Source organism: Hypanus sabinus, chromosome 2 (genome assembly GCF_030144855.1).
Source record: "Hypanus sabinus isolate sHypSab1 chromosome 2, sHypSab1.hap1, whole genome shotgun sequence".
In the NCBI taxonomy this organism is placed as follows: Eukaryota; Metazoa; Chordata; class Chondrichthyes; order Myliobatiformes; family Dasyatidae; genus Hypanus; species Hypanus sabinus.
Genome location: NC_082707.1, coordinates 190,419,711 through 190,442,203, shown reverse-complemented (window position 1 = coordinate 190,442,203; position 22,493 = coordinate 190,419,711). Strand labels below are relative to the sequence as shown.

At 40.0% G+C, this 22,493-nt stretch overlaps 1 protein-coding gene across 1 annotated transcript in view; it reads right to left on the bottom strand.

Annotated features, from left to right (window-relative positions):
• Window positions 1-22,360, bottom strand: part of alkbh1 (alkB homolog 1, histone H2A dioxygenase) — a 56,207-nt gene extending 33,847 nt beyond the window's left edge. Inside the window, exon 1 of the mRNA XM_059961660.1 lies at window positions 22,230-22,360. Within this exon, the coding sequence (XP_059817643.1) occupies window positions 22,230-22,358 (129 nt within the window). The 5' untranslated portion in view covers window positions 22,359-22,360. The remainder of the gene's footprint in view (window positions 1-22,229) is intronic.
• Between the last annotated feature and the right edge of the window lie 133 nt (window positions 22,361-22,493).

Genomic DNA, 22,493 nt, shown 5'->3' with positions numbered 1-22,493 from the left:
GGGCAACTCGGAAGTGTCACCACGCTTCTGGGGCCAACATGGCATGACCACAACTCATCGGTACAGCTTTGGAATGTGGGAGGATGTGGGAGCAACCAGAGGAAACCCACAAGGTCATGGGAAGTATTACAAACTCCTTACAGACAGCTGCAGGAATGAAACCCCAATCGCTGATTCTTATGCTGCAATAGTGTTATACAAATCACTACTGGACTGTGCCGCCCTACTGCTGTGGCATTTCCAAGATGGCTATGGAGGCCAAGTCAGTAGATATATTTAAAGTGGAGGTTTAAATATATTAAACCTTCCAAGTTCTAATTAGGCTTGAGCCTGCTTAGCTTCTGAGATTAGTCCTTTTCAAGCTAGCATGACAACAGCCATTAAATTAACCAAATACAGGAATTTATTGTGCATACAACTCTTCTATATCATTCATACTTTGCCTTTAGCACTTTCTAATTGAGTTTTCTCATCTTCCTTAGAATCACTAAAGTTATCAACCTCATAACATTTTTAAAAATAAGAATAAACTTTATTTATAATACAAAACTAGACATTGGGGTGACCTGTTGGGGCACCCTTTGAGAGAAGGGTAGTGCAGTCTGATGTGACCAGAACGAACATTAAATTTTCCTGAATGCTACTCGTATCGCTTTGCTTTGGAAATTGAAGAAGAAAACCTCAGTTTATTAAAGAACGACGCGTAGCAAGGCAAATAGTAGCTCCTCCTCATTTAACGAAGGACACTTTTGACAGCATCATTTCTGGTTGATCTGCCACCCTTGTGCCTCTTGTTGTCATTCTGGAGACCTTTCATCCGCCGTCTCTTCATCTCTTCTGGTGTTTGTTGTTTGTCTCTGATCATGGGAGTCGTGCAGCCCTGGCCTCATCTCTTGACCATTACATCCCCCTTCTCTTTCCATGCGGCATAATTATGCTGACCATATTTTTTTTTACCCTAATGCTGGATAGAAGATACGAAGCAGTAACACCAAAGCCTCCAGGATGCTGATTATTCTTGATGATGTGGTTGGCCCTCTCCTAAATGGACGTGATATAGTCACTGCTGTCCTTTGACTGCAGCAAAGGGTTTGATGGATGTCTTGAAGTACGTCATTATAAGAAGATCTTTTTGATGGGTGGCAGTTAGATCTGTCCCAATCCTGCACATTCTGATGGTGATTAACAAAATGTGACTGCTTGAAATAGAGCTTCCCTGCCCTTTTGCTCCAGTGAGCATCGTGAGTTGCTTCTGAGGCTGGCCTCGTGCATGAGTTGTGGTGTCATGTCACGGTTTCCATCATGGCCGACATTGGCACTTGGGTAAAAGTGGGGCTGTTGATTTTGGCGAGTGAGCAATTTTATACGAATATATAACCCCAAACTTTGCCTGCATTCTGTAAGTCAGCACATTTTAAGACGATTTAGCCAAAAATAGTGCCACTGTAATGCTCTGAGGTAGTATACAACTACAATAAATGAGAGGCTTCCTCAACCAATCCAGCCACTCCCTCACCATACTTTAGAGAAGTTCCCTGTACAGTGGTACTTCCTCACAAAGACTCTGTCGTGGTTGCACCGAACTTCAGTGCATCCCTCAGCACGTACTCCTGCAGGCTGGAATGTGCCAGACAGTAGTGTTCCTCCATGGACATCGCTCTGTGCTGGCATCGTGCATTTCTAAGCAAGTCACCAACTCACTGCCTCCTGCCAATAGCAATGTTCCTATCACAGATTCCTCTTTTATTGTAGAGTTTAATAGTATTATGTTTATCTTTTTTCAATGCTCCTACTATGTTCTTCCCTGGACTCTACCTTAATAATAAAAATAAGTTCTGTAAGATTCATGTACACCTGTATTGCTTACATATACCTTGCACTGCCCAACCTTTGATTCTACTCCTCATTACATGTAGGATTCCTCATCCTGGAAGCAATTCCTATTGAAACCCGATAGAGGAGCAGGAAATATTGTGGCGCCCCATTTCCTGGCACATCCGAACCGACTCACAATTAGATAGCCTATGGGGGTTTGCGAGCACAGAGCTTTGGAGCCTCTGCGCCATGGGGGGCCGGTTGAAGGAGGCTTAAAAGTGAGGCTGAAGTTTTCGAATAAAGTTTTTTCCTTCGACTGCAGTTACCGACTCCGTGTCGTAATTTTAGCGCTGCGTGTAGCACACCGCTACAATAAAGCCTTTTCAGCCCTTGGAGTCATAGGATAGAGGCCTTTTGGCCCAACTTGTTTATGCCAACTTAGCTGCATAATCAAGTTTACATATGTTTCCCCATATCCCCATATCTATGTCCAAATCAAATTCCTATCTTACTATTCAATTAAGTCATGGCCTACTCCAATTAACTGTGTTTCATTTACTGAAACTTAATCTTTGATTCTCCATTCCCCTCTCTTACCTTATCTCCTTACCTACCCATAATGTCCCTCTGGTGCTCCTCCCCCTTTTCTTTCTTCCATGGCCTTCTGTCCTCTTCTATCAGATTCTCCCTTCTCCTGCCCTGTACCTCTTTCACCCAACAACTTCCCAGCTCTTTATTTTCCCCCTCCCGGTTTCACCTATCACCTTGTGTTTCTTCCTCCCCTCCCCCCACCTTCTAACTCTCACTCCTTGTCCTTTTGGTTCTCCAGTTCTGATGAAGGGTCCTTTCATGAAACATCAACTGTACTCTTTTCCAGAGATGCTGCCTGCCCTGCTGAGTTCTTCCAGCATTTTGTAGGTGTTGCTTGCATTTCCAGCATCAGCAGATTTTCTCATTTGAAAAACAGAATCAGATTTAATATCACCAGCATATGTCATGAAATTTGCTGTTTTGCAACAGTAGCAGTACATAATAATAAAAAACTTACAAAATACAATTAAAAAACTATAAATTAAATTAAATAAGTTGTGCGAAAAGAGGCAAAAAAAAAAGTGAGGTAGTCTCCATGGGTTCAAAGCTCATTCAGACATCTACCTGATGGCAGAAATGGCAAGGGGCATGCCCAGGTGATGGGGGTCCTTAATGATGGATGCCGCCTTTTTGCAGTGACACAAAAATCAACACAAACCATGCAAAAACAGTGAACTAGCAAGCTGTAGGAAATGCCCAGCAGGGCATTCTCTCGCCATGCTATTGGAGGTAAAAATTAAATCAGTTTTACAGATGGATGACTCATAACAGACAAGCCATTCATTGTACAGAGAAACCTGAAATAGTTAAATTTCATAATTTTGCAACTTGATGCACTTATTCTACTTACTTGAGAATTGATAATGATCTTAATTACTTGGTAATTGATTTAATAAACTTAATTGATGTATGTTTACATGGGGCCATTGATATAATGGCCACAGGCAGGTCAGAATGGGAGTGGAAAGGGAAATTAAAGTAATAATTTCTGGATTGAAATGAAGTGGTTAGATAAACAACTGTTAGTTAGCTAATTTTCTAGAAATGATGCTACAGCCCCTTTCTTTATTCCATGGTCATGAACCTTGATGACAACGTCAACAAATGAGATGGACAACTAAATCATCCCATCCTACATATATTGTTGTCCCTTTGAAGTCTGGGATTTTGCATCAACATGATTGTGACAGCACTGGACTAAATAATTTACAGGAACAAAGAACCTCATTTTTCAGGACAATTATCAAAGGTCAACTCTTCAACTCTACCATGGATGGTCCCAAGCCCAATTGTGAAAGGAGGATGGTTGGGCATGGGGCTAACAACCCGATTGTGTAAAAACTCAGAACTACAGAAACGCTGACAGAAGCTACAAAGACCTCATTCCGGGAGAGGAAGGATCTTCAAAGATGGGCTACTGTTGGGGACAGCTTGAAAGAGTGTCCCAGGATACAAGATTCTGGTGAGCTACTGTTGGCAGTTTATGAGTCTAAAAAAAAAGTAGAGGTGATGGGCTTAAGAAGAAGAAGAAGAAAGGCCAGCAAAGTTGGATCCATTGCCATCTTGAACAGACAGGAAACATATCATCATTCTGGTAATTTCCATATGATGCTCATGACTTCTAAGCAGCCACTTGATCTTTCACCAAACTTGTCCACTTCCTGTTGATATCATCAGATTTCTGAATGGTTCATGAACGTGGCAGGAGATTGGGTCTGAGAGGGAAAATGGATCCTCCATGATGAAATACTGGTGCAGAGTTGATGGGCCAAATGGCCTAATTCGGCTTTTATATCTTATGGATCCCGTGAAAATTATGATAAGATTTTTTAATTCAATTTTTTAAGATAGTTACATAGAATGAATAGGATAATAGAATAATATGATATAAGTCCTCCCCCCTCCCCTTAACCCTTCCTCCCATTAACATCCCAGTCTAAAAAAAAGAAAGAAAAGGAAGAAAGAAAGAAAGAAAGAAAGAAAGACTGCCTGGATATCGGAAGATCCCCACATGCTCCATGGAATTCAAAATAGCTTTAATATACATATTTATTTATTTCTTTCCCCAGATGACTAATAACTTTATCTTCGGAGCACCTATATATTTAATCCTATCTTTTGTAAGTGAGGGCACCAAATTTTCAGAAATATGTCATATTTATTTCTTAAATTATAAGTAATTTTTTCAAGTGGAATGCAGCTAAAAATTTCATTATTCCAACGATCCATACTCAAGTATGAATCTGATTTCCAAGTAACTGCAATAGTCTTTTTGGCTATTGCCAATGCAATTTTTATGAATTCTTTCTGATATTTGTTCAATTTAGGTTTCGGTTTTATCCCTTCAATGATAAAAATAATATTGGGTTATGTGGAAGTTGTGTTCCAATAAAACTCTTAAATTTATCTAAAAAGGTTGAATTTTAAAACAAGACCAGGTACAGTGTAAAAAAGTACCAATTTCTTGATTACATCGAAAACATTGATCAGATAAATTTGGGTTTAATCTATTTATTTTTTGTGGTGTAATATATAATTGATGTAAAATTGTATTGTACCAATCTAAGTTGGACATTTGTTGTATTTGTCATACTGTCAAGACAGTCTTGACCAACTTGTTTCATCAATTTTAATATTCACATCAGTTTCCCATTTTTGTCTTGCCTTATGAATTTCTTGTTTAATTGTCTGTTTTTGAATCAAATTATACATACAAGAAGTAATTTTTAAAATTTTTCCCTTTTGAATTAAAGTTTCTATTTCATTAGGTTTCGGCACTAACATTGTTTGACCCAGTTTATCTCTTAAATAAGCCCTTAATTGGAAATAACAGAAAAGAGTGTTATTTGATATTTTATATTTATTCTTTAATTGATCAAACAACATCAATATACCTCCTTCAAAACAATCTCCTATATATCTAATCCCTTTTTGAAACCAGTTATATAAAAGTTGGTTATCCATTGTAAAAGGAATGAGTCTATTTTGAATTAGAGGTCTCTTTGCTAATAAAGATTTCTTTATCTCATCATCAACATTTGTCTTGTTCCATAAATCAATTAAATGTTTTAATATAAGGGATTCTTTCTTTTCCTGTATCCATTTAGATTCCCATTTATATATAAAATCTTCTGGTATATTTTCTCCTATCTTATTTAACTCTATTCTAATCTATGCCGGTTTATCTTCATCAAAAAAAGATGCAATAAATCTAAGTTGATTTGCTTTATAATAATTCTTAAAGTTTGGGAGTTGTAACCCTCCTAGGTCAAATTTCCTTGTCAATTTTTCCAACGATATTCTTGACATCTTACCTTTCCAAAGAAATTTCCTCACACATTTATTCAACTCCTAAAAAAAACTTCTGCGGCAGTTGTATTGGTAGTGTTTGGAATAAATACTGTAATCTAGGAAATATATTCATTTTTACATTATTGACTCCACCTACTAATGTTATTGGTAACATCATCCATTAATCAAGATCTTCTTAAATTTTTTTCAATAATGGCAAATTATTTAATTTATATCAACTCTTATACCTAAATACTTTATACCATTTATCAGCCATCTAAATTGAGTTACTAGTCGACATTGACTATAATCTCCTTTAGTAAGGAGTAAAATTTCATTTTTATCCCATTTTTATCCCTGGAGTCTCCGAGCCTCCCGGACGTCCACATCTGCGCCAGGTGCACCGAACTGCAGCTCCTGAGGGACCGAGTTAGGGAACTGGAGCTGCAGCTCGATGACCTTCGCCTGGTCAGGGAGAGTGAGGAGGTGATAGAGAGGAGTTACAGGCAGGTGGTCACTCTGGGACCACGGGAGGCAGATAGGTGGGTTACAGTCAGGAAGGGGAAGAGGCAGGTACTAGAGAGTACCCCAGTGGCTGTACCCCTTGACAATAAGTACTCATGTTTGAGTACTGTTGGGGGGGACAGCCTACCTGGTGGGAGTGACAGTGGCCGAGCCTCCGGCACAGAGGACGGCCCTGTAGCTCAGAAGGGTAGGGTTAGAAGAAAGAGGTCCATAGTAATAGGGGAATAGTCAGGGGCTCAGACAGGCGTTTCTGTGGAGGTGACCGGGAGTCCCGGATGGTAATTTGCCTCCCTGGTGCCAGGGTTCGGGACATTTCTGATCACGTCCAAGATATCCTGAAGTGGGAGGGTGAAGAGCCAGAGGTCGTGGTACATGTAGGTACCAATGACATAGGAAGGAAAGGGGAAGAGGTCCTGAAACGAGAGTATAGGGAGTTAGGAAGGCAGTTAAGAAGAAGGACCGCAAAGGTAGTAATCTCGGGATTACTGCCTGTGCCATGCGACAGTGAGAGTAGGAATAGAATTAGGTGGAGGATGAATGCGTGGCTGTGGGATTCGAGCAGGGGGCAGGGATTCAAGTTTCTGGATCATTGGGACCTCTTCTGGGGCAGGAGTGACCTGTTCAAGAAGGACAAGTTACACTTGAATCGTGGGGGGACCAATATCCTAGCGGGGAGGTTTGCTAGGGCTACAGGGCGGACTTAAACTAGTAAGATGTGGGGGGGCGGGAGACTATTTGAGGAGACTATGGGAGAGGAGGTTAGTTCACCAGTGGAGCAAGTAAATAGACAGTGTGTGAGGGAGGAAAGGCAGGTGATGGAGAAGGGATGCACTCGGCCCGAAGATGTAAGGGAGAAGAAAGAAAAGGATAATAAATTTGAATGCATTGTTAGGGATGGAAAGAGAGGAGGAGATGGAGAGTATCTTAAATGTATCTATTTTAATGCTAGGAGCATTGTAAGAAAGGTGGATGAGAAAGCGTGGATTGATACCTGGAATTATGATGTTGTAGCTATTAGTGAAACATGGTTGCAGGAAGGGTGTGATTGGCAACTAAATATTCCTGGATTTAGTTGCTTCAGGTGTGATAGAGTAGGAGGGGCCAGAGGAGGAGGTGTTGCATTGCTTGTCCGAGAAAATCTTATGGCGGTGCTTTGGAAGGATAGATTAGAGAGCTCCTCTAGGGAGGCCATTTGGGTGGAATTGAAGAATGGGAAAGGTGCAGTAACACTGATAGGAGTGTATTATAGGCCACCTAATGGGGCGCGTGAGTTGGAAGAGCAAATGTGTAAGGAGATAGCAGATATTTGTAGTAAACACAAGGTGGTGATTGTGGGAGATTTTAATTTTCCACATGTAGACTGGGAAGCTCATTCTGTAAAAGGGCTGGATGGTTTAGAGTTTGTGAAATGTGTGCAGGATAGTTTTTTGCAACAATACATAGAAGTACCGACTAGAGATGGGGCAGTGTTGGATCTCCTGTTAGGGAATGCGATAGGTCAGCTAACTGATGTATGTGTTGGGGAGCACTTCGGGTCCAGTGATCACAATAGCATTAGCTTCAATATAATTATGGAGAAGGACAGGACTGGACCTAGAGTTGAGATTTTTGATGGAGAAAGGCTAACTTTGAGGGGATGCGAAGGGATTTAGAGAGAGTGGATTGGGTCAAGTTGTTTTATGGGAAGGATGTAATAGAGAAATGGAGGTCATTTAAGGGTGAAATTATGAGGGTACAGAATCTTTATGTTCCTGTTAGGGTGAAAGGAAAGGTTAAAGGTTTGAGAGCACCATGGTTTTCAAGGGATATTAGAAATTTGGTTCAGAAAAAGAGGGATGTCTACAATAGATATAGGCAGCATGGAGTAAAGGAATTGCTCGAGGAATATAAAGAATGTAAAAGGAATCTTAAGAAAGAGATTAGAAAAGCTAAAAGAAGCTAAAAGATACGAGGTTGGTTTGGCAAATAAGGTGAAAGTAAATCCGAAAGGTTTCTACAGTTATATTAAAAGCAAGAGGATAGTGAGGGATAAAATTGGCCCCTTAGAGAATCAGAGTGGTCAGCTATGTGTGGAACCGAAGGAGATGGGAGAGATTTTGAATGATTTCTTCTCTTCGGTATTCACTAAGGAGAAGGATATTGAATTGTCTAAGGTGTGGGAAACAAGTAAGGAAGTTATGGAACCTATGACAATTAAAGAGGTGGAGGTACTGGCGCTTTTAAGAAATTTAAAAGTGGATAAATCTCCGGGTCCTGACAGGATATTCCCCAGGACGTTGAGGGAAGTTTGTGTAGAAATAGCAGGAGCTCTGACGGAGATCTTTAATATGTCATTAGAAACAATGATTAGAAATATGTCAATGATTTAGATGAGGGCATTGAAAACTATATCAGCAAGTTTGCTGACGATACTAAACTGGGTGGCAGTGTGACATGCGAAGAGGACGTTAGGAGAATACAGGGAGACTTGGATAGGCTGAGTGAGTGGGCAGATACTTGGCAGATGTCATTCAATGTGAATAAATGTGAAGTTATCCACTTTGGAAACAGGAACAAGAGGGCAGAGTATTTATTGTCTGAACGGTGTCGAGTTAGGTAAGGGAGAAATGCAAAGAGACCTAGGAGTCCTAGTTCACCAGTCAATGAAGGTGAATGAGCAAGTGCAACAGGCAGTGAAGAGGGCAAATAGAATTTTGGCCTTTGTCTCAAGGGGATTTGAATACAAGAGCAAGGATGTTCTTTTGCATTTGTACAGGGCCCTGGTGAGACCACACCTGGAATATTGTGTACAGTTTTGGTCTCCAGGTTTAAGGAAGGACATTCTGGCAATTGAGGAAGTGCAGCGTAGATTCACTAGGTTGATTCCTGGGATGACAGGGCTGTCTTACGCAGAGAGATTGGAGAGATTGGGCTTGTACACGCTGGAATTGAGGAGATTGAGAGGGGAACTGATTGAAACGTTTAAGATAATTAAAGGATTTGATAGGATTGAGGCAGGAAATATGTTCCAGATGTTGGGAGAGTCCAGTACCAGAGGGCATGGATTGAGAATAAGAGGTCAGTTATTTAAAACAGAGTTGAGGAAGAGCTTCTTCTCCCAGAGAGTTGTGGAGGTGTGGAATGCACTGCCTCGGAAGACGGTGGAGGCCAATTCTCTGGATGCTTTCAAGAAGGAGCTGGATAGATATCTGATGGATAGGGGAATCAAGGGATATGGGGACAAGGCAGGGACTGGGTATTGATAGTGAATGATCAGCCATGATCTCCGAATGGCGGTGCAGACTCGAGGGGCCGAATGGTCTACTTCTGCACCTATTGTCTATTGTCTAAACGGGGATTGTGTCGGAGGATTGGCTTATTGCTCATGTGGTTCCATTGTTTAAAAAGGGTTCTAGAAGGAAGCCTAGCAATTATAGACCTGTCAGTTTGACATCAGTGGTGGGTAAATTAATGGAAAGTATTCTTAGAGATAGTATTTATAATTATCTGGATAGACGGGATCTGATTAGAAGTAGCCAGCATGGATTTGTGCGTGGAAGGTCATGTTTGACAAACCTTATTGAATTTTTTGAAGAAGTTACGAGGAAGGTTGACGAGGGTAAGGCAGTGGATGTAGTCTATATGGACTTCAGCAAAGCCTTTGACAAAGTTCCACATGGAAGGTTAGTTAAGAAGGTTCAGTCGTTAGGTATTAATGCTGGAGTAATAAAATGGATCAACGGTGGCTAGATGGGAGATGCCAGAGAGTAGTGGTGGATAATTGTTTATCGGGATGGAGGCCGGTGACTAGCGGGGTGCCTCAGGGATCTGTTTTGGGCCCAATGTTGTTTGTAATATACATAAATGATCTGGATGATGGGGTGGTAAATTGGATTAGTAAGTATGCCAATGATACTAAGGTAGGAGGTGTTGTGGATAATGAGGTGGATTTTCAAAGCTTGCAGGGAGATTTATGCCGGTTAGAAGAATGGGCTGAACGTTGGCAGATGGAGTTTAATGCTGAGAAGTGTGAGGTTCTACATTTTGGCAGGAATAATCCAAATAGAACCTACAGAGTAAATGGTAGGGCATTGAGGAATGCAGAGGAACAGAGAGATCTAGGAATAACTGTGCATAGTTCCCTGAAAGTGGAGTCTCATGTAGATAGGGTGGTGAAGAGGGCTTTTGGAATGCTGGCCTTTATAAATCAAAGCATTGAGTACAAAAGTTGGGATGTAATGCTAAAGTTGTACAAGGCATTGGTAAGGCCAAATTTGGAATATTGTGTGCAGTTCTGGTCACCGAATTATAGGAAAGATATCAATAAATTAGAGAGAGTGCAGAGACGATTTACTAGGATGTTACCTGGGTTTCAGCAATTAAGTTACAGAGAAAGGTTGAACAAGTTAGGTCTCTATTCATTGGAGCGTAGAAGGTTGAGGGGGGACTTGATCGAGGTATTTAAAATTTTGAGAGGGATAGATAGAGTTGACATGAACAGGCTGTTTCCATTGAGAGTAGGGGAGATTCAAACTAGAGGACATGATTTGAGAGTTAGGGGGCAGAAGTTTAAGGGAAACACGAGGGGGTATTTCTTTACTCAAAGACTGATAGCTGTGTGGAATGAGCTTCCTGTAGAAGTAGTAGAGGCCAGTTCAGTTGTGTCATTTAAGGTAAAATTGGATAGGTATATGGACAGGAAAGGAGTAGAGGGTTATGGGCTGAGTGCGGGTAGGTGGGACTAGGTGAGATTAAGGGTTCGGCACGGACTAGGAGGGCCAAGATGGCCTGTTTCCGTGCTGTGATTGTTATATGGTTATATGGTTTATTTTATACCCTGATGTTTTCCATATTCTTCCAATCTAAAAGGTAATTTCTCGAATGCAATGGGTTTGTTAGGTAAATCAGATCATCATCAGCAAATAGATTAATCTTATATTCCTCCCAGTTAACTCTGAAGCCCATAATATCTGAGTCGGTTCTAATTAATTCAGTTAATGGTTCTATTGCCAATACAAATAAAGCAGGTGATAATGGACAACCTTGTCTAGCTGACCTTGTTAACTGAAATGATGTTGAAATTTGGTCATTTGTCACTACTTTAAGCTTTGGGACTCGTATTTAAGGTTTTAATCCAGTTTATAAAAGATTCTCCTAACCCATATTTTTCCAATACCTTAAATTAAAAATCCCATTCCAATCTATCAAATGCTTTTTCTGCATCCAAAGCAACTGCCATGCTCATTTCCTCCCTCTTTTGTGCCAAATGAATTATGCTAAGTAACCAAGTTACATTATCTGCTGATTGTCTATTTTTAACAAATCCTGTTTGATCCATATGTATTAATTTTGGTAAATATTTAGATAATCTATTAGATAAAATTTTTGCTATTATTTTATAGTCCGTGTTCAACAAAGAAATAGGTCTATATGATGCTGGCTTTAAAGGATCTCTAACTTTTTTTGGCAATACTGTTAAAATCGCTGTCGAAAAAGATTCTGGAAGTTTATGTGTTCTTTCCACTTGATATATTAACTCCATAAAAGGAGGGATTAATAAATCTTTAAACTTTTTATAAAATTCAGGTGAAAAACCACCTTCCCTTGGAGATTTATTACTCTGGTGTGATCCAGGAGCTTCTTCGACCTCTTTTAATATAAAAGGCATATCTAATCCCTTCTGTTCTTCCAAATTCAATTTTGGAAGAGTTATTTGTGATAAAAACCTGTATCTCAACAACATCATTTTGTGATTCCGATTGATATAATTCAGAATAAAAATTTTTAAAGGTTTCATTAATTTCTAAAGGTTTATAAGTAATTTTATTTACACTTGTTCTAATTGCATTTATCGTTTTGGAAGCCTGCTCTGTTTTCAACTGCCAAGCAAGAATCTTGTGTGATCTTTCACCTAATTCGTAATATCTCTGTTTAGTTCTCATAATTGCTTTTTCTGTTTGGTATGTCTGGAGTGTATTATATTGTAGCTTCCTATTAATAAGTTGTCTTAGTTTTTCTTCTGTCATATATCTTTGAGATTCTTTTTCTAATTTTGTAATCTCTTTTTCCAATTGATCTGTTTCTACCATATATTCTTTCTTAATTTTAGAAGTATAACTTATTATCTGGCCCCTCAAATATGCTTTCATCGCTTCCCATAATATAAATTTATCATCAACTGAAATTGAATCTGTTTTTCCATAAAATCACAAAAATCTGGTCATTTTAATAATATTGAATTAAATCTCCATCTGTAAATCAGTTCCTCCTTATCCATCATTATCACTGTCATTATCAAAGGGGAATGATCTGACAGTATTCTCGCTTTATATTCCATACTTTTCACTCTATCCTGAATATTCATTGATAATAAAAAAAATCTATCCTTGAATAAGTTTTATGTCTATATGAATAAAATGAATAATCTCTTTCTCTTGGGTTAATTCTTCTCCATATATCATCCAATCTAAATCTTTCATCAATGATAAAGTTAGTTTTACTACTTTTGATGTTGTAACAGCCTTAGCTGATCTATCTAGAACTGGGTCTAAACAAAAGTTAAAGTCTCCACCTATTAATATTTTATCATATGCATTGCCCAAATTCAAAAAAGCTTCTTGTATAAATTTTGCATCATTTTCATTTGGTTCATAAATATTCATAAGAGTCCATAATTCCGAAAAGATTTGAGAATGTATAATCATGTATCATGTACATTTAGTATTTTAATTGATAAGGTTTTATTAACCAAAATTGCAACTCACCTTGCCTTTGAATTAAATGAAGCTGCAATAACATTTCTGACCCACTCTCTCTTTAATTTCTGATATTCTATCTCTGTTAAATGTGTTTCCTCCAAAAAGGCTACATCTACTTTCATTTTCTTAATGTATGTTAAAATTCTTTTTCTTTTCACCAGTCCATCAAGCCCATTAACATTAAAACTTAAAAAATTCAGTAAATTAGTCATTAGTCAGTAAATTTTAACAAGGTTACTCCAATCTATAACAATACATAATATCTCAGCTCTCATAGTACCTTGGGGAATCTCTTTAAACTTCTCCATGTTGCTATGTGTCCCCCCCCCCCCCCCAATCATCCAGGCAAAGAAAGAAAGATAGATTGTAAAGAAAAAGATAACAAAATACCCCCTTACTAATGTTGTGAATGAAAAAAATCACAACATTACCCCACTCTGTTGCCATGATTACACAAGTGAATCCCGTAGCAATCGATCAGAAGCACCCCCAGCTCCCCCGTAACGAGAAAAATATGTAAGAGAAGAAAAAAATATCACTACTCTCGATTAATATTCCTCAAATTTTTACCTTTCTCCCCTTCTATAATATAATTAGAATATATTTGTATATTCTTCTACCCTTAAATATCCATCAAATCCATTCCCTATCTCAGTCTTCATCTTTAATCCATTTCGCTTCCATAAATTCTTTGTTGTGTCTAGCAAATATTTGAAAGTTCTTGTGCAAACTCTTCTGCTTTCCGATGATCAGTAAAAAAATCTTTTTTCGTCATCCAAAAAAATTATCAGTGTTGCCGGGTAACGCAGTATAAATTTATAATCCTTTTCCCATAAGACTTTTTTCACTGGGTTAAATTCCTTCCTCCTCTTCTTTTCCATCTTGTCCACTCTATCAATGATGTCTCCCGTTATTTCTTCCAGCTTTTTAACTTTCTTATCCATTTTCGCCTGTTTTTTCACATCAAGCATAATCTTCATACTTTTAATGTCTGTTTTTATTACTTTTAATTCATACATTATTCGTATCAGGACTTCTCTTATGTCTCCAGAAAGTCTTCCACTTTTAATTTCTTCCTGTTCTTCTTCTTCCTCTTTTTCCTCATCTGTGTTTTCCAGGGAATCTGATTCTACTTCCGATTCACTTTCAATCGCAGCTGGAACTTGTAGTTTGGTTTGCACCTGTTTGCGCATGCCCACTTCTTCACGCATGTGCAGCTCCTGCTGCTTCTTATCGGAGACTGTTGATGTTGCTGCAGTTTCCTGTTCTGCACCACTGGAGGTGAAATGTACTTCGCCGAGAAGAGGTCCAACCTGAGTACGAGGTTTCGTCATAGTGGTCGGCCCTTTTTCTTTCCCAACTCATGCTGTCTTCAAAGTAGTAGTTCTCTTCTGTTTCTGTTTAGGAGACATATCTAAAGATAATCCTGAGTAGTTTATACAAACCCCATTTCCAGAAAAGTTGGGATATTTTCCAAAATGCAATGAAAACAAAAATGTTATATGTGAATTTACATGAACCTTTATTTAACTGACAAAAGTACAAAGAAAAGATTTTCAATAGTTTTACTGACCAACTTAGTTGTATTTTGTAAATATACACAAATTTAGAATTTGATGGCTGCAACATACTCAACAAAAGTTGGGGCAGAGTTAAAATAAGATTGAAAAGTGCACAGAATATTCAAGTAACACTGGTTTGGAAGACTCCACATTAAGCAGGCATGACTGGTATAAAAGTAGCGTCCATCAAAGGCTCAGTCTGTGCAAGCAAGGATGAGTCATAGCTCACCCCTTTGTGCCAAAATTCATGAGAGAATTGTTAGTCAGTTCAAAAGGAACATTTCCCAATGCAAGATTGCAGAGAATTTAGGTCTTTCAACATCTACAGTACATAATATTGTGAAAAGATTCAGAGAATTCAGAGACATCTCAGTGCGTAAAGTGCAAGGTCGGAAACCACTGTTGAATGCGCGTGATCTTCAAGCCCTCAGGCGGCACTGCCTAAGAAACCGTCATGCTACTGTGACAATTATAGCCACCTGGGCTAGGGAGTACTTTGGAAAACCATTGTCACTTAACACAGTCTGTCACTGTATCCAGAAATGCAACTTGAAACTGTATTACGCAACTTTTCTGGAAATGGGGTTTGTAAGTAATTTTTACAAAGTATTTACTAACTTTTCTTCACTTAAACGTTATTTTACTAGTTTTTTTTACGGGAGAGCTGGATTTCCACATCTCGATCCTTCGTCATCACGTGACGTCCCCCATGAGGATAAGATTGAGTGAGACAGGGCTTTTCTTTTTGGAATGAAGGAAGAAACTTGATAGAGGAGTACAAATTGATGAGAGGTATAGAGTGGATAGTCAGGGACATTTTCCCAGGGAAGAAATGACATAATTTTAAAATGATTGGAGAAAAGACAGGAGAATGTCAGAAGCAAGTATTTTTACACAGGCCTGAAATGCCCTGCCGGGGTAGTGGTAAAGGCTGATACATTAGGTGCATTTATGGACCTCTTAGATAGGCACATGGATATTAGAAAAATGAAGGGCTAAAGAGGACATAAGGATTAGGTTAATCTTCAAATAAGCTAAAAGGTTGGCACAACATTGTGGACCAAAGGGCCTGTACTGTGCTGTAAGGTTCTATGTTGCAAAAAGCAACAACCTGGCGCTCAACGTTAGTAAGATGAAAGAGCTGATTGTGGACTTCCAGAAGGGTAAGACGAAGGAACACATACCAATCCTCGTAGAGGGATCAGAAGTGGAGAGAGTGAGCAGTTTCAAGTTTCTGGTTGTCAAGATCTCGGCTATACTTCATTAGAAGTTTAAAGAGATTTGGTATGTCAACAAATAAACTCAAAACTTCTATAGATGTACCATGGAGAGCATTCTGACTGGCTGCATCACGGTATGGGGCGGGGGGGGGCTACTGCATAAGACCCAAAGAAGCTACAGAGAGTTGTAAGTTTAGTCAGCTCTATGTTTGGTAGTAGCCTACAAAGTACCCAGGGCATCTTCAAGGTGCAGTGTGTCAGAAAGGCAGCGTCCATTATTAAGGACCTCCAGCACCCAGGGCATGCCCTTTTCTCACTGTTACCATAAGGTAGGAAGTACAGAAGCCTGAAGGCACACACTTAGTGATTCAGGAACAACTTCTTCCCCTCTGCCACCCGATTTCTAAATATGCATTGAACCTTTGGACACTATCTCACTTTTTAAAAAATATATAGTATTTCTGTTTTTTGCACGTTTTAACCTATTCAATATACATATACAGTATAAAGTATACTGAATAAGATTTATTTATTATTACTATTACCATTTTTTGCTTCTGTATTATGCATTGCATTGAACTGCTGCCACTAAGTTAAAGCCCTTCTGAAAATCAAAGTATACAACATCAACCAATCCTCCTTTGTCTATCTTGTTTGTTATTCTTTCAAAGAATTCCAGCAGATTTGTCAGGCAAGATTTTCCTTTGAGGAAATGATGCTGACTATGGCCTATTTTATCTTGTGCCTCCAAGTACTGTACCTTAAAACCATATTCTTAACCACTGTCTCTAAAATCTTCCCAACCACTGAGGTCAGACTAACTGGGCTATAATTTCCTTTCTTAAGCCTTTCTCCTTTCTGGAAGAGTGGAGTGACATTTGCAATTTTTCAGTCCTCCAGAACCATTCCAGAATCTAGTGATTCTTGAAAGATCATTACTATTCAGCCACCTCTTTCAGAACCCTGGAGAGTACATAATCTGGTCTAGGTGACTTAGCTACCTTCAGACCTTTCAGTTTCCATTACTTCTCCCAAGTAATGGCAACTTCACACACTTCCGACCCGACAGTGGAACTTCCACCATACTGCTCATGTCTTCAATGGTGAAGACTGATGCAAAATACTTAATCAGTTCATCTGTCATTTCCTTGTCCACTATTTCTACCTCTCCAGCATCATTTTTCAGCGGACCGAAATCCACTCTTGCCTCTCTTTTACAATTTGCCTCAAGAGAGCAAACACCTCCTCCTCTGTAATCTGTTTAGAGTCCATGAAGTTGATGCCATTTTGCCTTACTCTATAGACTCTGTGTCCATCTCCTAGTAAGTACAAGTGCAAAAATGCATTTAAGATCTCCCCCATCTTTTTTGGCTCCACACATGAACTACTATTCTGATCTCCCAAAGGACCAATTTTGTCCCTTGCAATCCTTTTGCTATTAACATATTTGTAGAATCCCTTAGGATTCTCCTTCACCGTATCTGCTAAGGCAACCTCATGCCTTCTTTTAGCCTTTCTGATCTATTTCTTTAGTGTTCTCTTGCTTTACTTGTACCCTATAAGCACTTTATTTGCTCCTCTATGTCTATTGCAGCAGAACAAATAAAGCTTTTTTTCTTAACCAAGGCCTTAATATCTTTTGAAAACCAAAGTTCCCTAGACTTGTTATCTTTACCTTTTGTTCTGACCCAGGCACATACAAGCTTTCTACTCTCAAAATTACACTTTTGTCGTTAAGTAGCCTGTCCCAATCCACACTTGCCAGATCCTTTCTCATACCAACAAAATTGACCATTTCTCCAATTTAGAATCTTCACCCACAGAGCAGACCTATCTTTGTTCATATTTTCTTTGGAACTAATGACATTGTAATCACTAGATATAAAGTGTTCCCCTACACAAACTTCTGCTCTGTCTCATCCACTAATTGCAGATCAAGTATCGCACACTGGGACTTCTATGTACAGATTAAGAAAACTTTCCTGAACATGTTTGACAAACCATATCCCATCTAATCCTTTTACAGTATGGGAATCCCTGTCAATATATGGAAAGTTAAAATCACCTACTCTACTCTGTAATAGCCTCATGTTTCTTGTAGCAGTCTGCAATCTCTCTACAAATTTGGTCCTCTAAATTCCTCAGACTGTTGAGTGGTCTATAATATGTGACTCTGCTCCATCCATAACAACTCACAAGTTCTCCAGTCTGTCCTGACTGAGCATTGCTGTGCCATTTTCCTTGACTAGTAATGCCAGCTCTCCCCCTTTAATCCCTTCTGCTCTGTTACATCTAAAACATCAGAACCCTGGAACATTGAGCTGCCAGTCCAGCCCCTCCTGCAAACAAGTCTCACTAATGGCTACAATATCATAATTCCAGGTGTTGATCCATGCCTTAAGCATGGACTATTTTCTAAATGGGGGAAGATTCAAAAATCAGGGGTTCAGAGGGATTCGGGAGTTCTCTTGCAGGATTTGCTAATGGTTAACTTGCAGGCTGAGAAAGTGGCAAGGAAGACAAATGATTTTTTTTGCATTCATTTTGAGAGGACTAGAATTTAAAAGCTAGGATGAAATGCTGAGGCTTTATAAGACATTGGTCAGACCACATGGAGTATTGTGAGCAGTTTGGACTGGCATTGGAGATGGTCCAGAGGACATTCATGAAAATGATCCCAGTAATGAAAGTGTTAAGAATATGAAGTGCATTTGATGGCTCTAGGACTGCACTTGATGGAGTTTAGAAGAATGGGGGGGGGGGGGGGCAGGGGCGCTCACTGAAACCTGATATAGTGGATATGGAAAGGATGTTTCCTGTAGTGGGGGAGTCTAGGATCAGACGACATAGCCTTAGAATAGAGGGACATAGGGACATCCATTAAAAACAAAGATGAGGAAAATTTTCTTTGGTCCAAGGGTAATGAACCTGTGGAATTTATTGACACATATGGCTGTGTGGGCCAAGTCTTTGGGTATATTTAAGATGGAGGTTGATTGGTTTTTGACTAATCAGGGTGTCAAAGATTACAGGGAGAAAACAGGAGGAATGGGGTTGAGAGGGCTAGTAAATTAGAATCAGAATCAGGTTTATTGTCACTGGCATGTGACTTAAAATTTGCTAACTTTGCAGCAGCAGCTCAGTGCAATACATAATATAGAAGAATAATAAAAATAATAAGTAAATCAATTACAGTATACGTATATTGAATAAATTGAAAATTGAGCAAAAAACATAAATACTGTATATTTAAACAAAGTGAGGTAGTGTCCAAAGGTTCAATGTCCATTTAGGAATTGGATGGCAGAGGGGAAGAAGCTGTTCCTGAATCACTGAGTGTGTGCCTTTAGGCTTCTGTACCTTCCACCTGATGGTACCAGTGAGAAAAGGGCATGCCCTGGGTGCTGGAGGACCTTAATAATGGACACTGCCTTTCTGAGACACTGCTCCCTGAAGATATTGTGTGTAATTTCTAGGCTAGAATCCAAGATGGAGCTGAGCAGATTTACAACCCTCTGCAGCTTCTTTTAGGTCCTGTGCAGTAGCCGCCCCCCCCCCCCCCCCCCACCATACCAGAGAATGATGCAGCCTGGTCAGAATGCTCTCCACAGTACATCAGCAGAAGTTTTTGAGTGTATCTGTTGACATGCCAAATCTCTTCAAGCTCCTAATGAAGTATAGCTGCTGTCTTGCCTTCTTTATAACTACATCGATATGTTGGGACCAGGATAGATCCTCGGAGATCTTGATATCCAGGAACTTGAAGCTGCTCACTCTCTCCACTTCTGATCCCTCTATGAAGACTGGTATGTGTTCCTTTGTCTCCCCCTTCCTGAAGTCTACAATCAGCTCTTTTGTCTTACTGCCATTGAGTGCCAGGCACCAATTCACTAGTTGGCCTATCTTACTCCTGTACGCCCTCTCATCACCTAAGATTCTACCTACAATGGTTGTATTGTCAGTAAATGTACAGATGGCATTTGAGCTATGTCCAGCCACACAGTCATGTGTTTCTGGAGAGTAGAGAAGTGGGCTAAGCACACACTCCTGATGTGCACCAGTGTTGATAGTCAGCGAGGAGGATATGTTATCACCAATCTGCACAGATTGTGGTCTTCTGGTTAGGAAGTTGAGGATCCAATTGCAGAGGGAGGTACAGAGACCCAGGTTCTGCAATTTCTCAATCAAGATTGTGGGACTGATGGTATTAAATGCTGAACTATAGTCAATGAACAGCACCCTAACATAGGTGCTTATATTGTCCAGGTGGTCTAAAGCCCTGTGGAGAGCCATTGAGATTGTGTCTGCCGTTGACCTATTGTGGTGATAGGCAAATTACAATGGGTCCAGGTCCTTGCTGAGGCAGGAGTTCAGTCTAGTCATGATCAACCTTTCAAAGCATTGACCAACCTCTCAGCAGCTATGGAGTAGACTTACGAACATAAGAAATAGGAGCAGGAGTAGGCCACTGGCCTGTCAATCCTGCCCTGCCATTCAGTAAGATCATGGCTAATCTGGCCATGGACTCATCTCCACCCACCTGCCTTCCCTTAATTCCCTTACATTGCAAAAATCTATCCAACTTTGTCTTAAATATATTTATAAGGTAGCCTTTATTGCTTCATTGAGCAAAGAATTCCACAGATACACCACTCTCTGGAAAAATAGTTCCTCCTCATCTCTGTCCTAAATCTACTCCCCCAAATCTTGATGCTGTGCCCCCTAGATCTAATCTCACCTACCAGTGGAGACAACTTTCCTTTCTCTATATTATACCTTTCATAATCTTATGTTTCTATAAGATCTCCTCTTATTCTTCTTGATGGACCAAATGGCTTAATTCTGCTTCTGTGTCGTAAAGTCTTATGGTTATGCTCCAACTTTATAAAACTTTTGTCATACTTCTGGTGGAGTACTGTGTGCTGTGCAACTCTACACACTGTCTTTACCCATCTGGAGAAGAAGGATGTTCAGGTGAGAATGCTGTTCTTGGACTCATTCAACACCATAAATTCCTCCAGGCTTGACAAGAAGCTCAGAGACTTCAGACTTCACCCTGCCTCGTGTAGCTGGATCTGAACTTCCTGTCAGATCGCCAGCAGGTGGTAAGAGTGCACTCCCTCACTTCTGTCCCTCTGACCCTCAACACAGGCGCCCCTCAGGGCTGTGTCCTAAGTACTCACCTTTACTCTCTGTATACCCATGACTGTGTCACCACCTACAGCTCCAATCTGCTAATTAAATTTGTTGACAACACTACATTGATTGGACTTATCTCAAATAATAATGGGGCAGCCTACAGAGAAGAAGTCATTACCCTGACTCATTGGGGTCAAGAATACAACCTCTCCGTCAATGTTGCAAGAACAAAGGAGCTGGTTGTAGACTACAGGAGGAATGGAAGCAGGCATCAATAGATCTGGGGTTGAGAGGGTGAACAGCTTTAAGTTCCTCGGCATACACATCATCGAGGATCTCATGTGGTCCATACAGGCTGTGTGGTGAAAAAAACACCTCTTTCACCTTAGGCAGTTGAAGAATTTTGGTATGGGTCCCCAAATCCTAAGGACTTTCTACAGGGGCACAAATGACAGCATCCTGACTGGCTGCATCAGTGCCTGGTATGGGAACTGTACTTCCCTCAATCGCAGGACACTGCAGAGAGTGCTGTGGACAGCCCAGCGCATCTACAGATGTGAACTTCCCACTATTCAGGACATATACAGAGACAGGTGTGTAAAAAGGGCGGATCATTGCAGATCGAGTTACCCCCAACCCCAAACAGTTCCAGCTGGTACCATCCGGGAGATGGTACTGAAGCATTAAAGCCAGGACCAACAGGCTCCAGGACAGCTTCTTCCACCAGGCTATCAGACTGATTAATTCAAGCTGATACAATTATATTTCTATGTTATATTGACTGTCCTGTTGTACATACTATTTTTTTTTTTACAGATGACTATAAATAGCACATTTAGACTGAGACATAACATAAATATTTTTACTCCTCATGTATATGAAGGATGTAAGTAATAAAGTCAATTCAATTCTTGTTATAAGGAGGAAATATATTCTCAAGGATATGGTACATCAAAATGCCATGTCAAGGTGAATAAGAAGGGCCTGCCTCATTTCGTAGAGGGGTTTACTTCTATCACCAGAGAATACTGTAAGAACTGGAACTCGTTTTCCAAAAATGACAGACAGAAACATTAATAGGTGAATACGTCCTGGGCGAGCATTTGAAATTCAATAACCTATGGGGTTATTATAGGTTAAGACTTGGGAAAAGGCCTTAATACGTGATTTTTTTTCTGGTGATGAAGTTTTTACTTATATGATACATATGCTGTTTACCAATCTAGCCTTTTACAGTCCACTCTAATGCCCTAGAACCAGGCCAGTTACGATCACAACCATGTTTGTGCAGTACGGGCAACAGACCGCGGCAGGTTTCTATCGATTCACCGAGAGCGGCCGGGACCTACTTTAAGATTCTTCTCAGGTCTGGAAAAGTCGAGGACCCCAGAAAAGTCCGGCGGGGGTACGCGCCTCTTGTAGTACTTGAAGAGCCTCCTGAAAACGTCCTCCCCCTGTTCCAGCAGCCCGGCGGCCATTGTCTTCCATCAGCCCGGTCTGGGCCCGCCCCGCCGGCGTCCACCAAACGGCTCGCCGCCTTAGTTCCATTGTAATCACCGCCAGCCGCCTCAAAAACAACTAGGAATCATAACATATATACGTTAATTCATCGA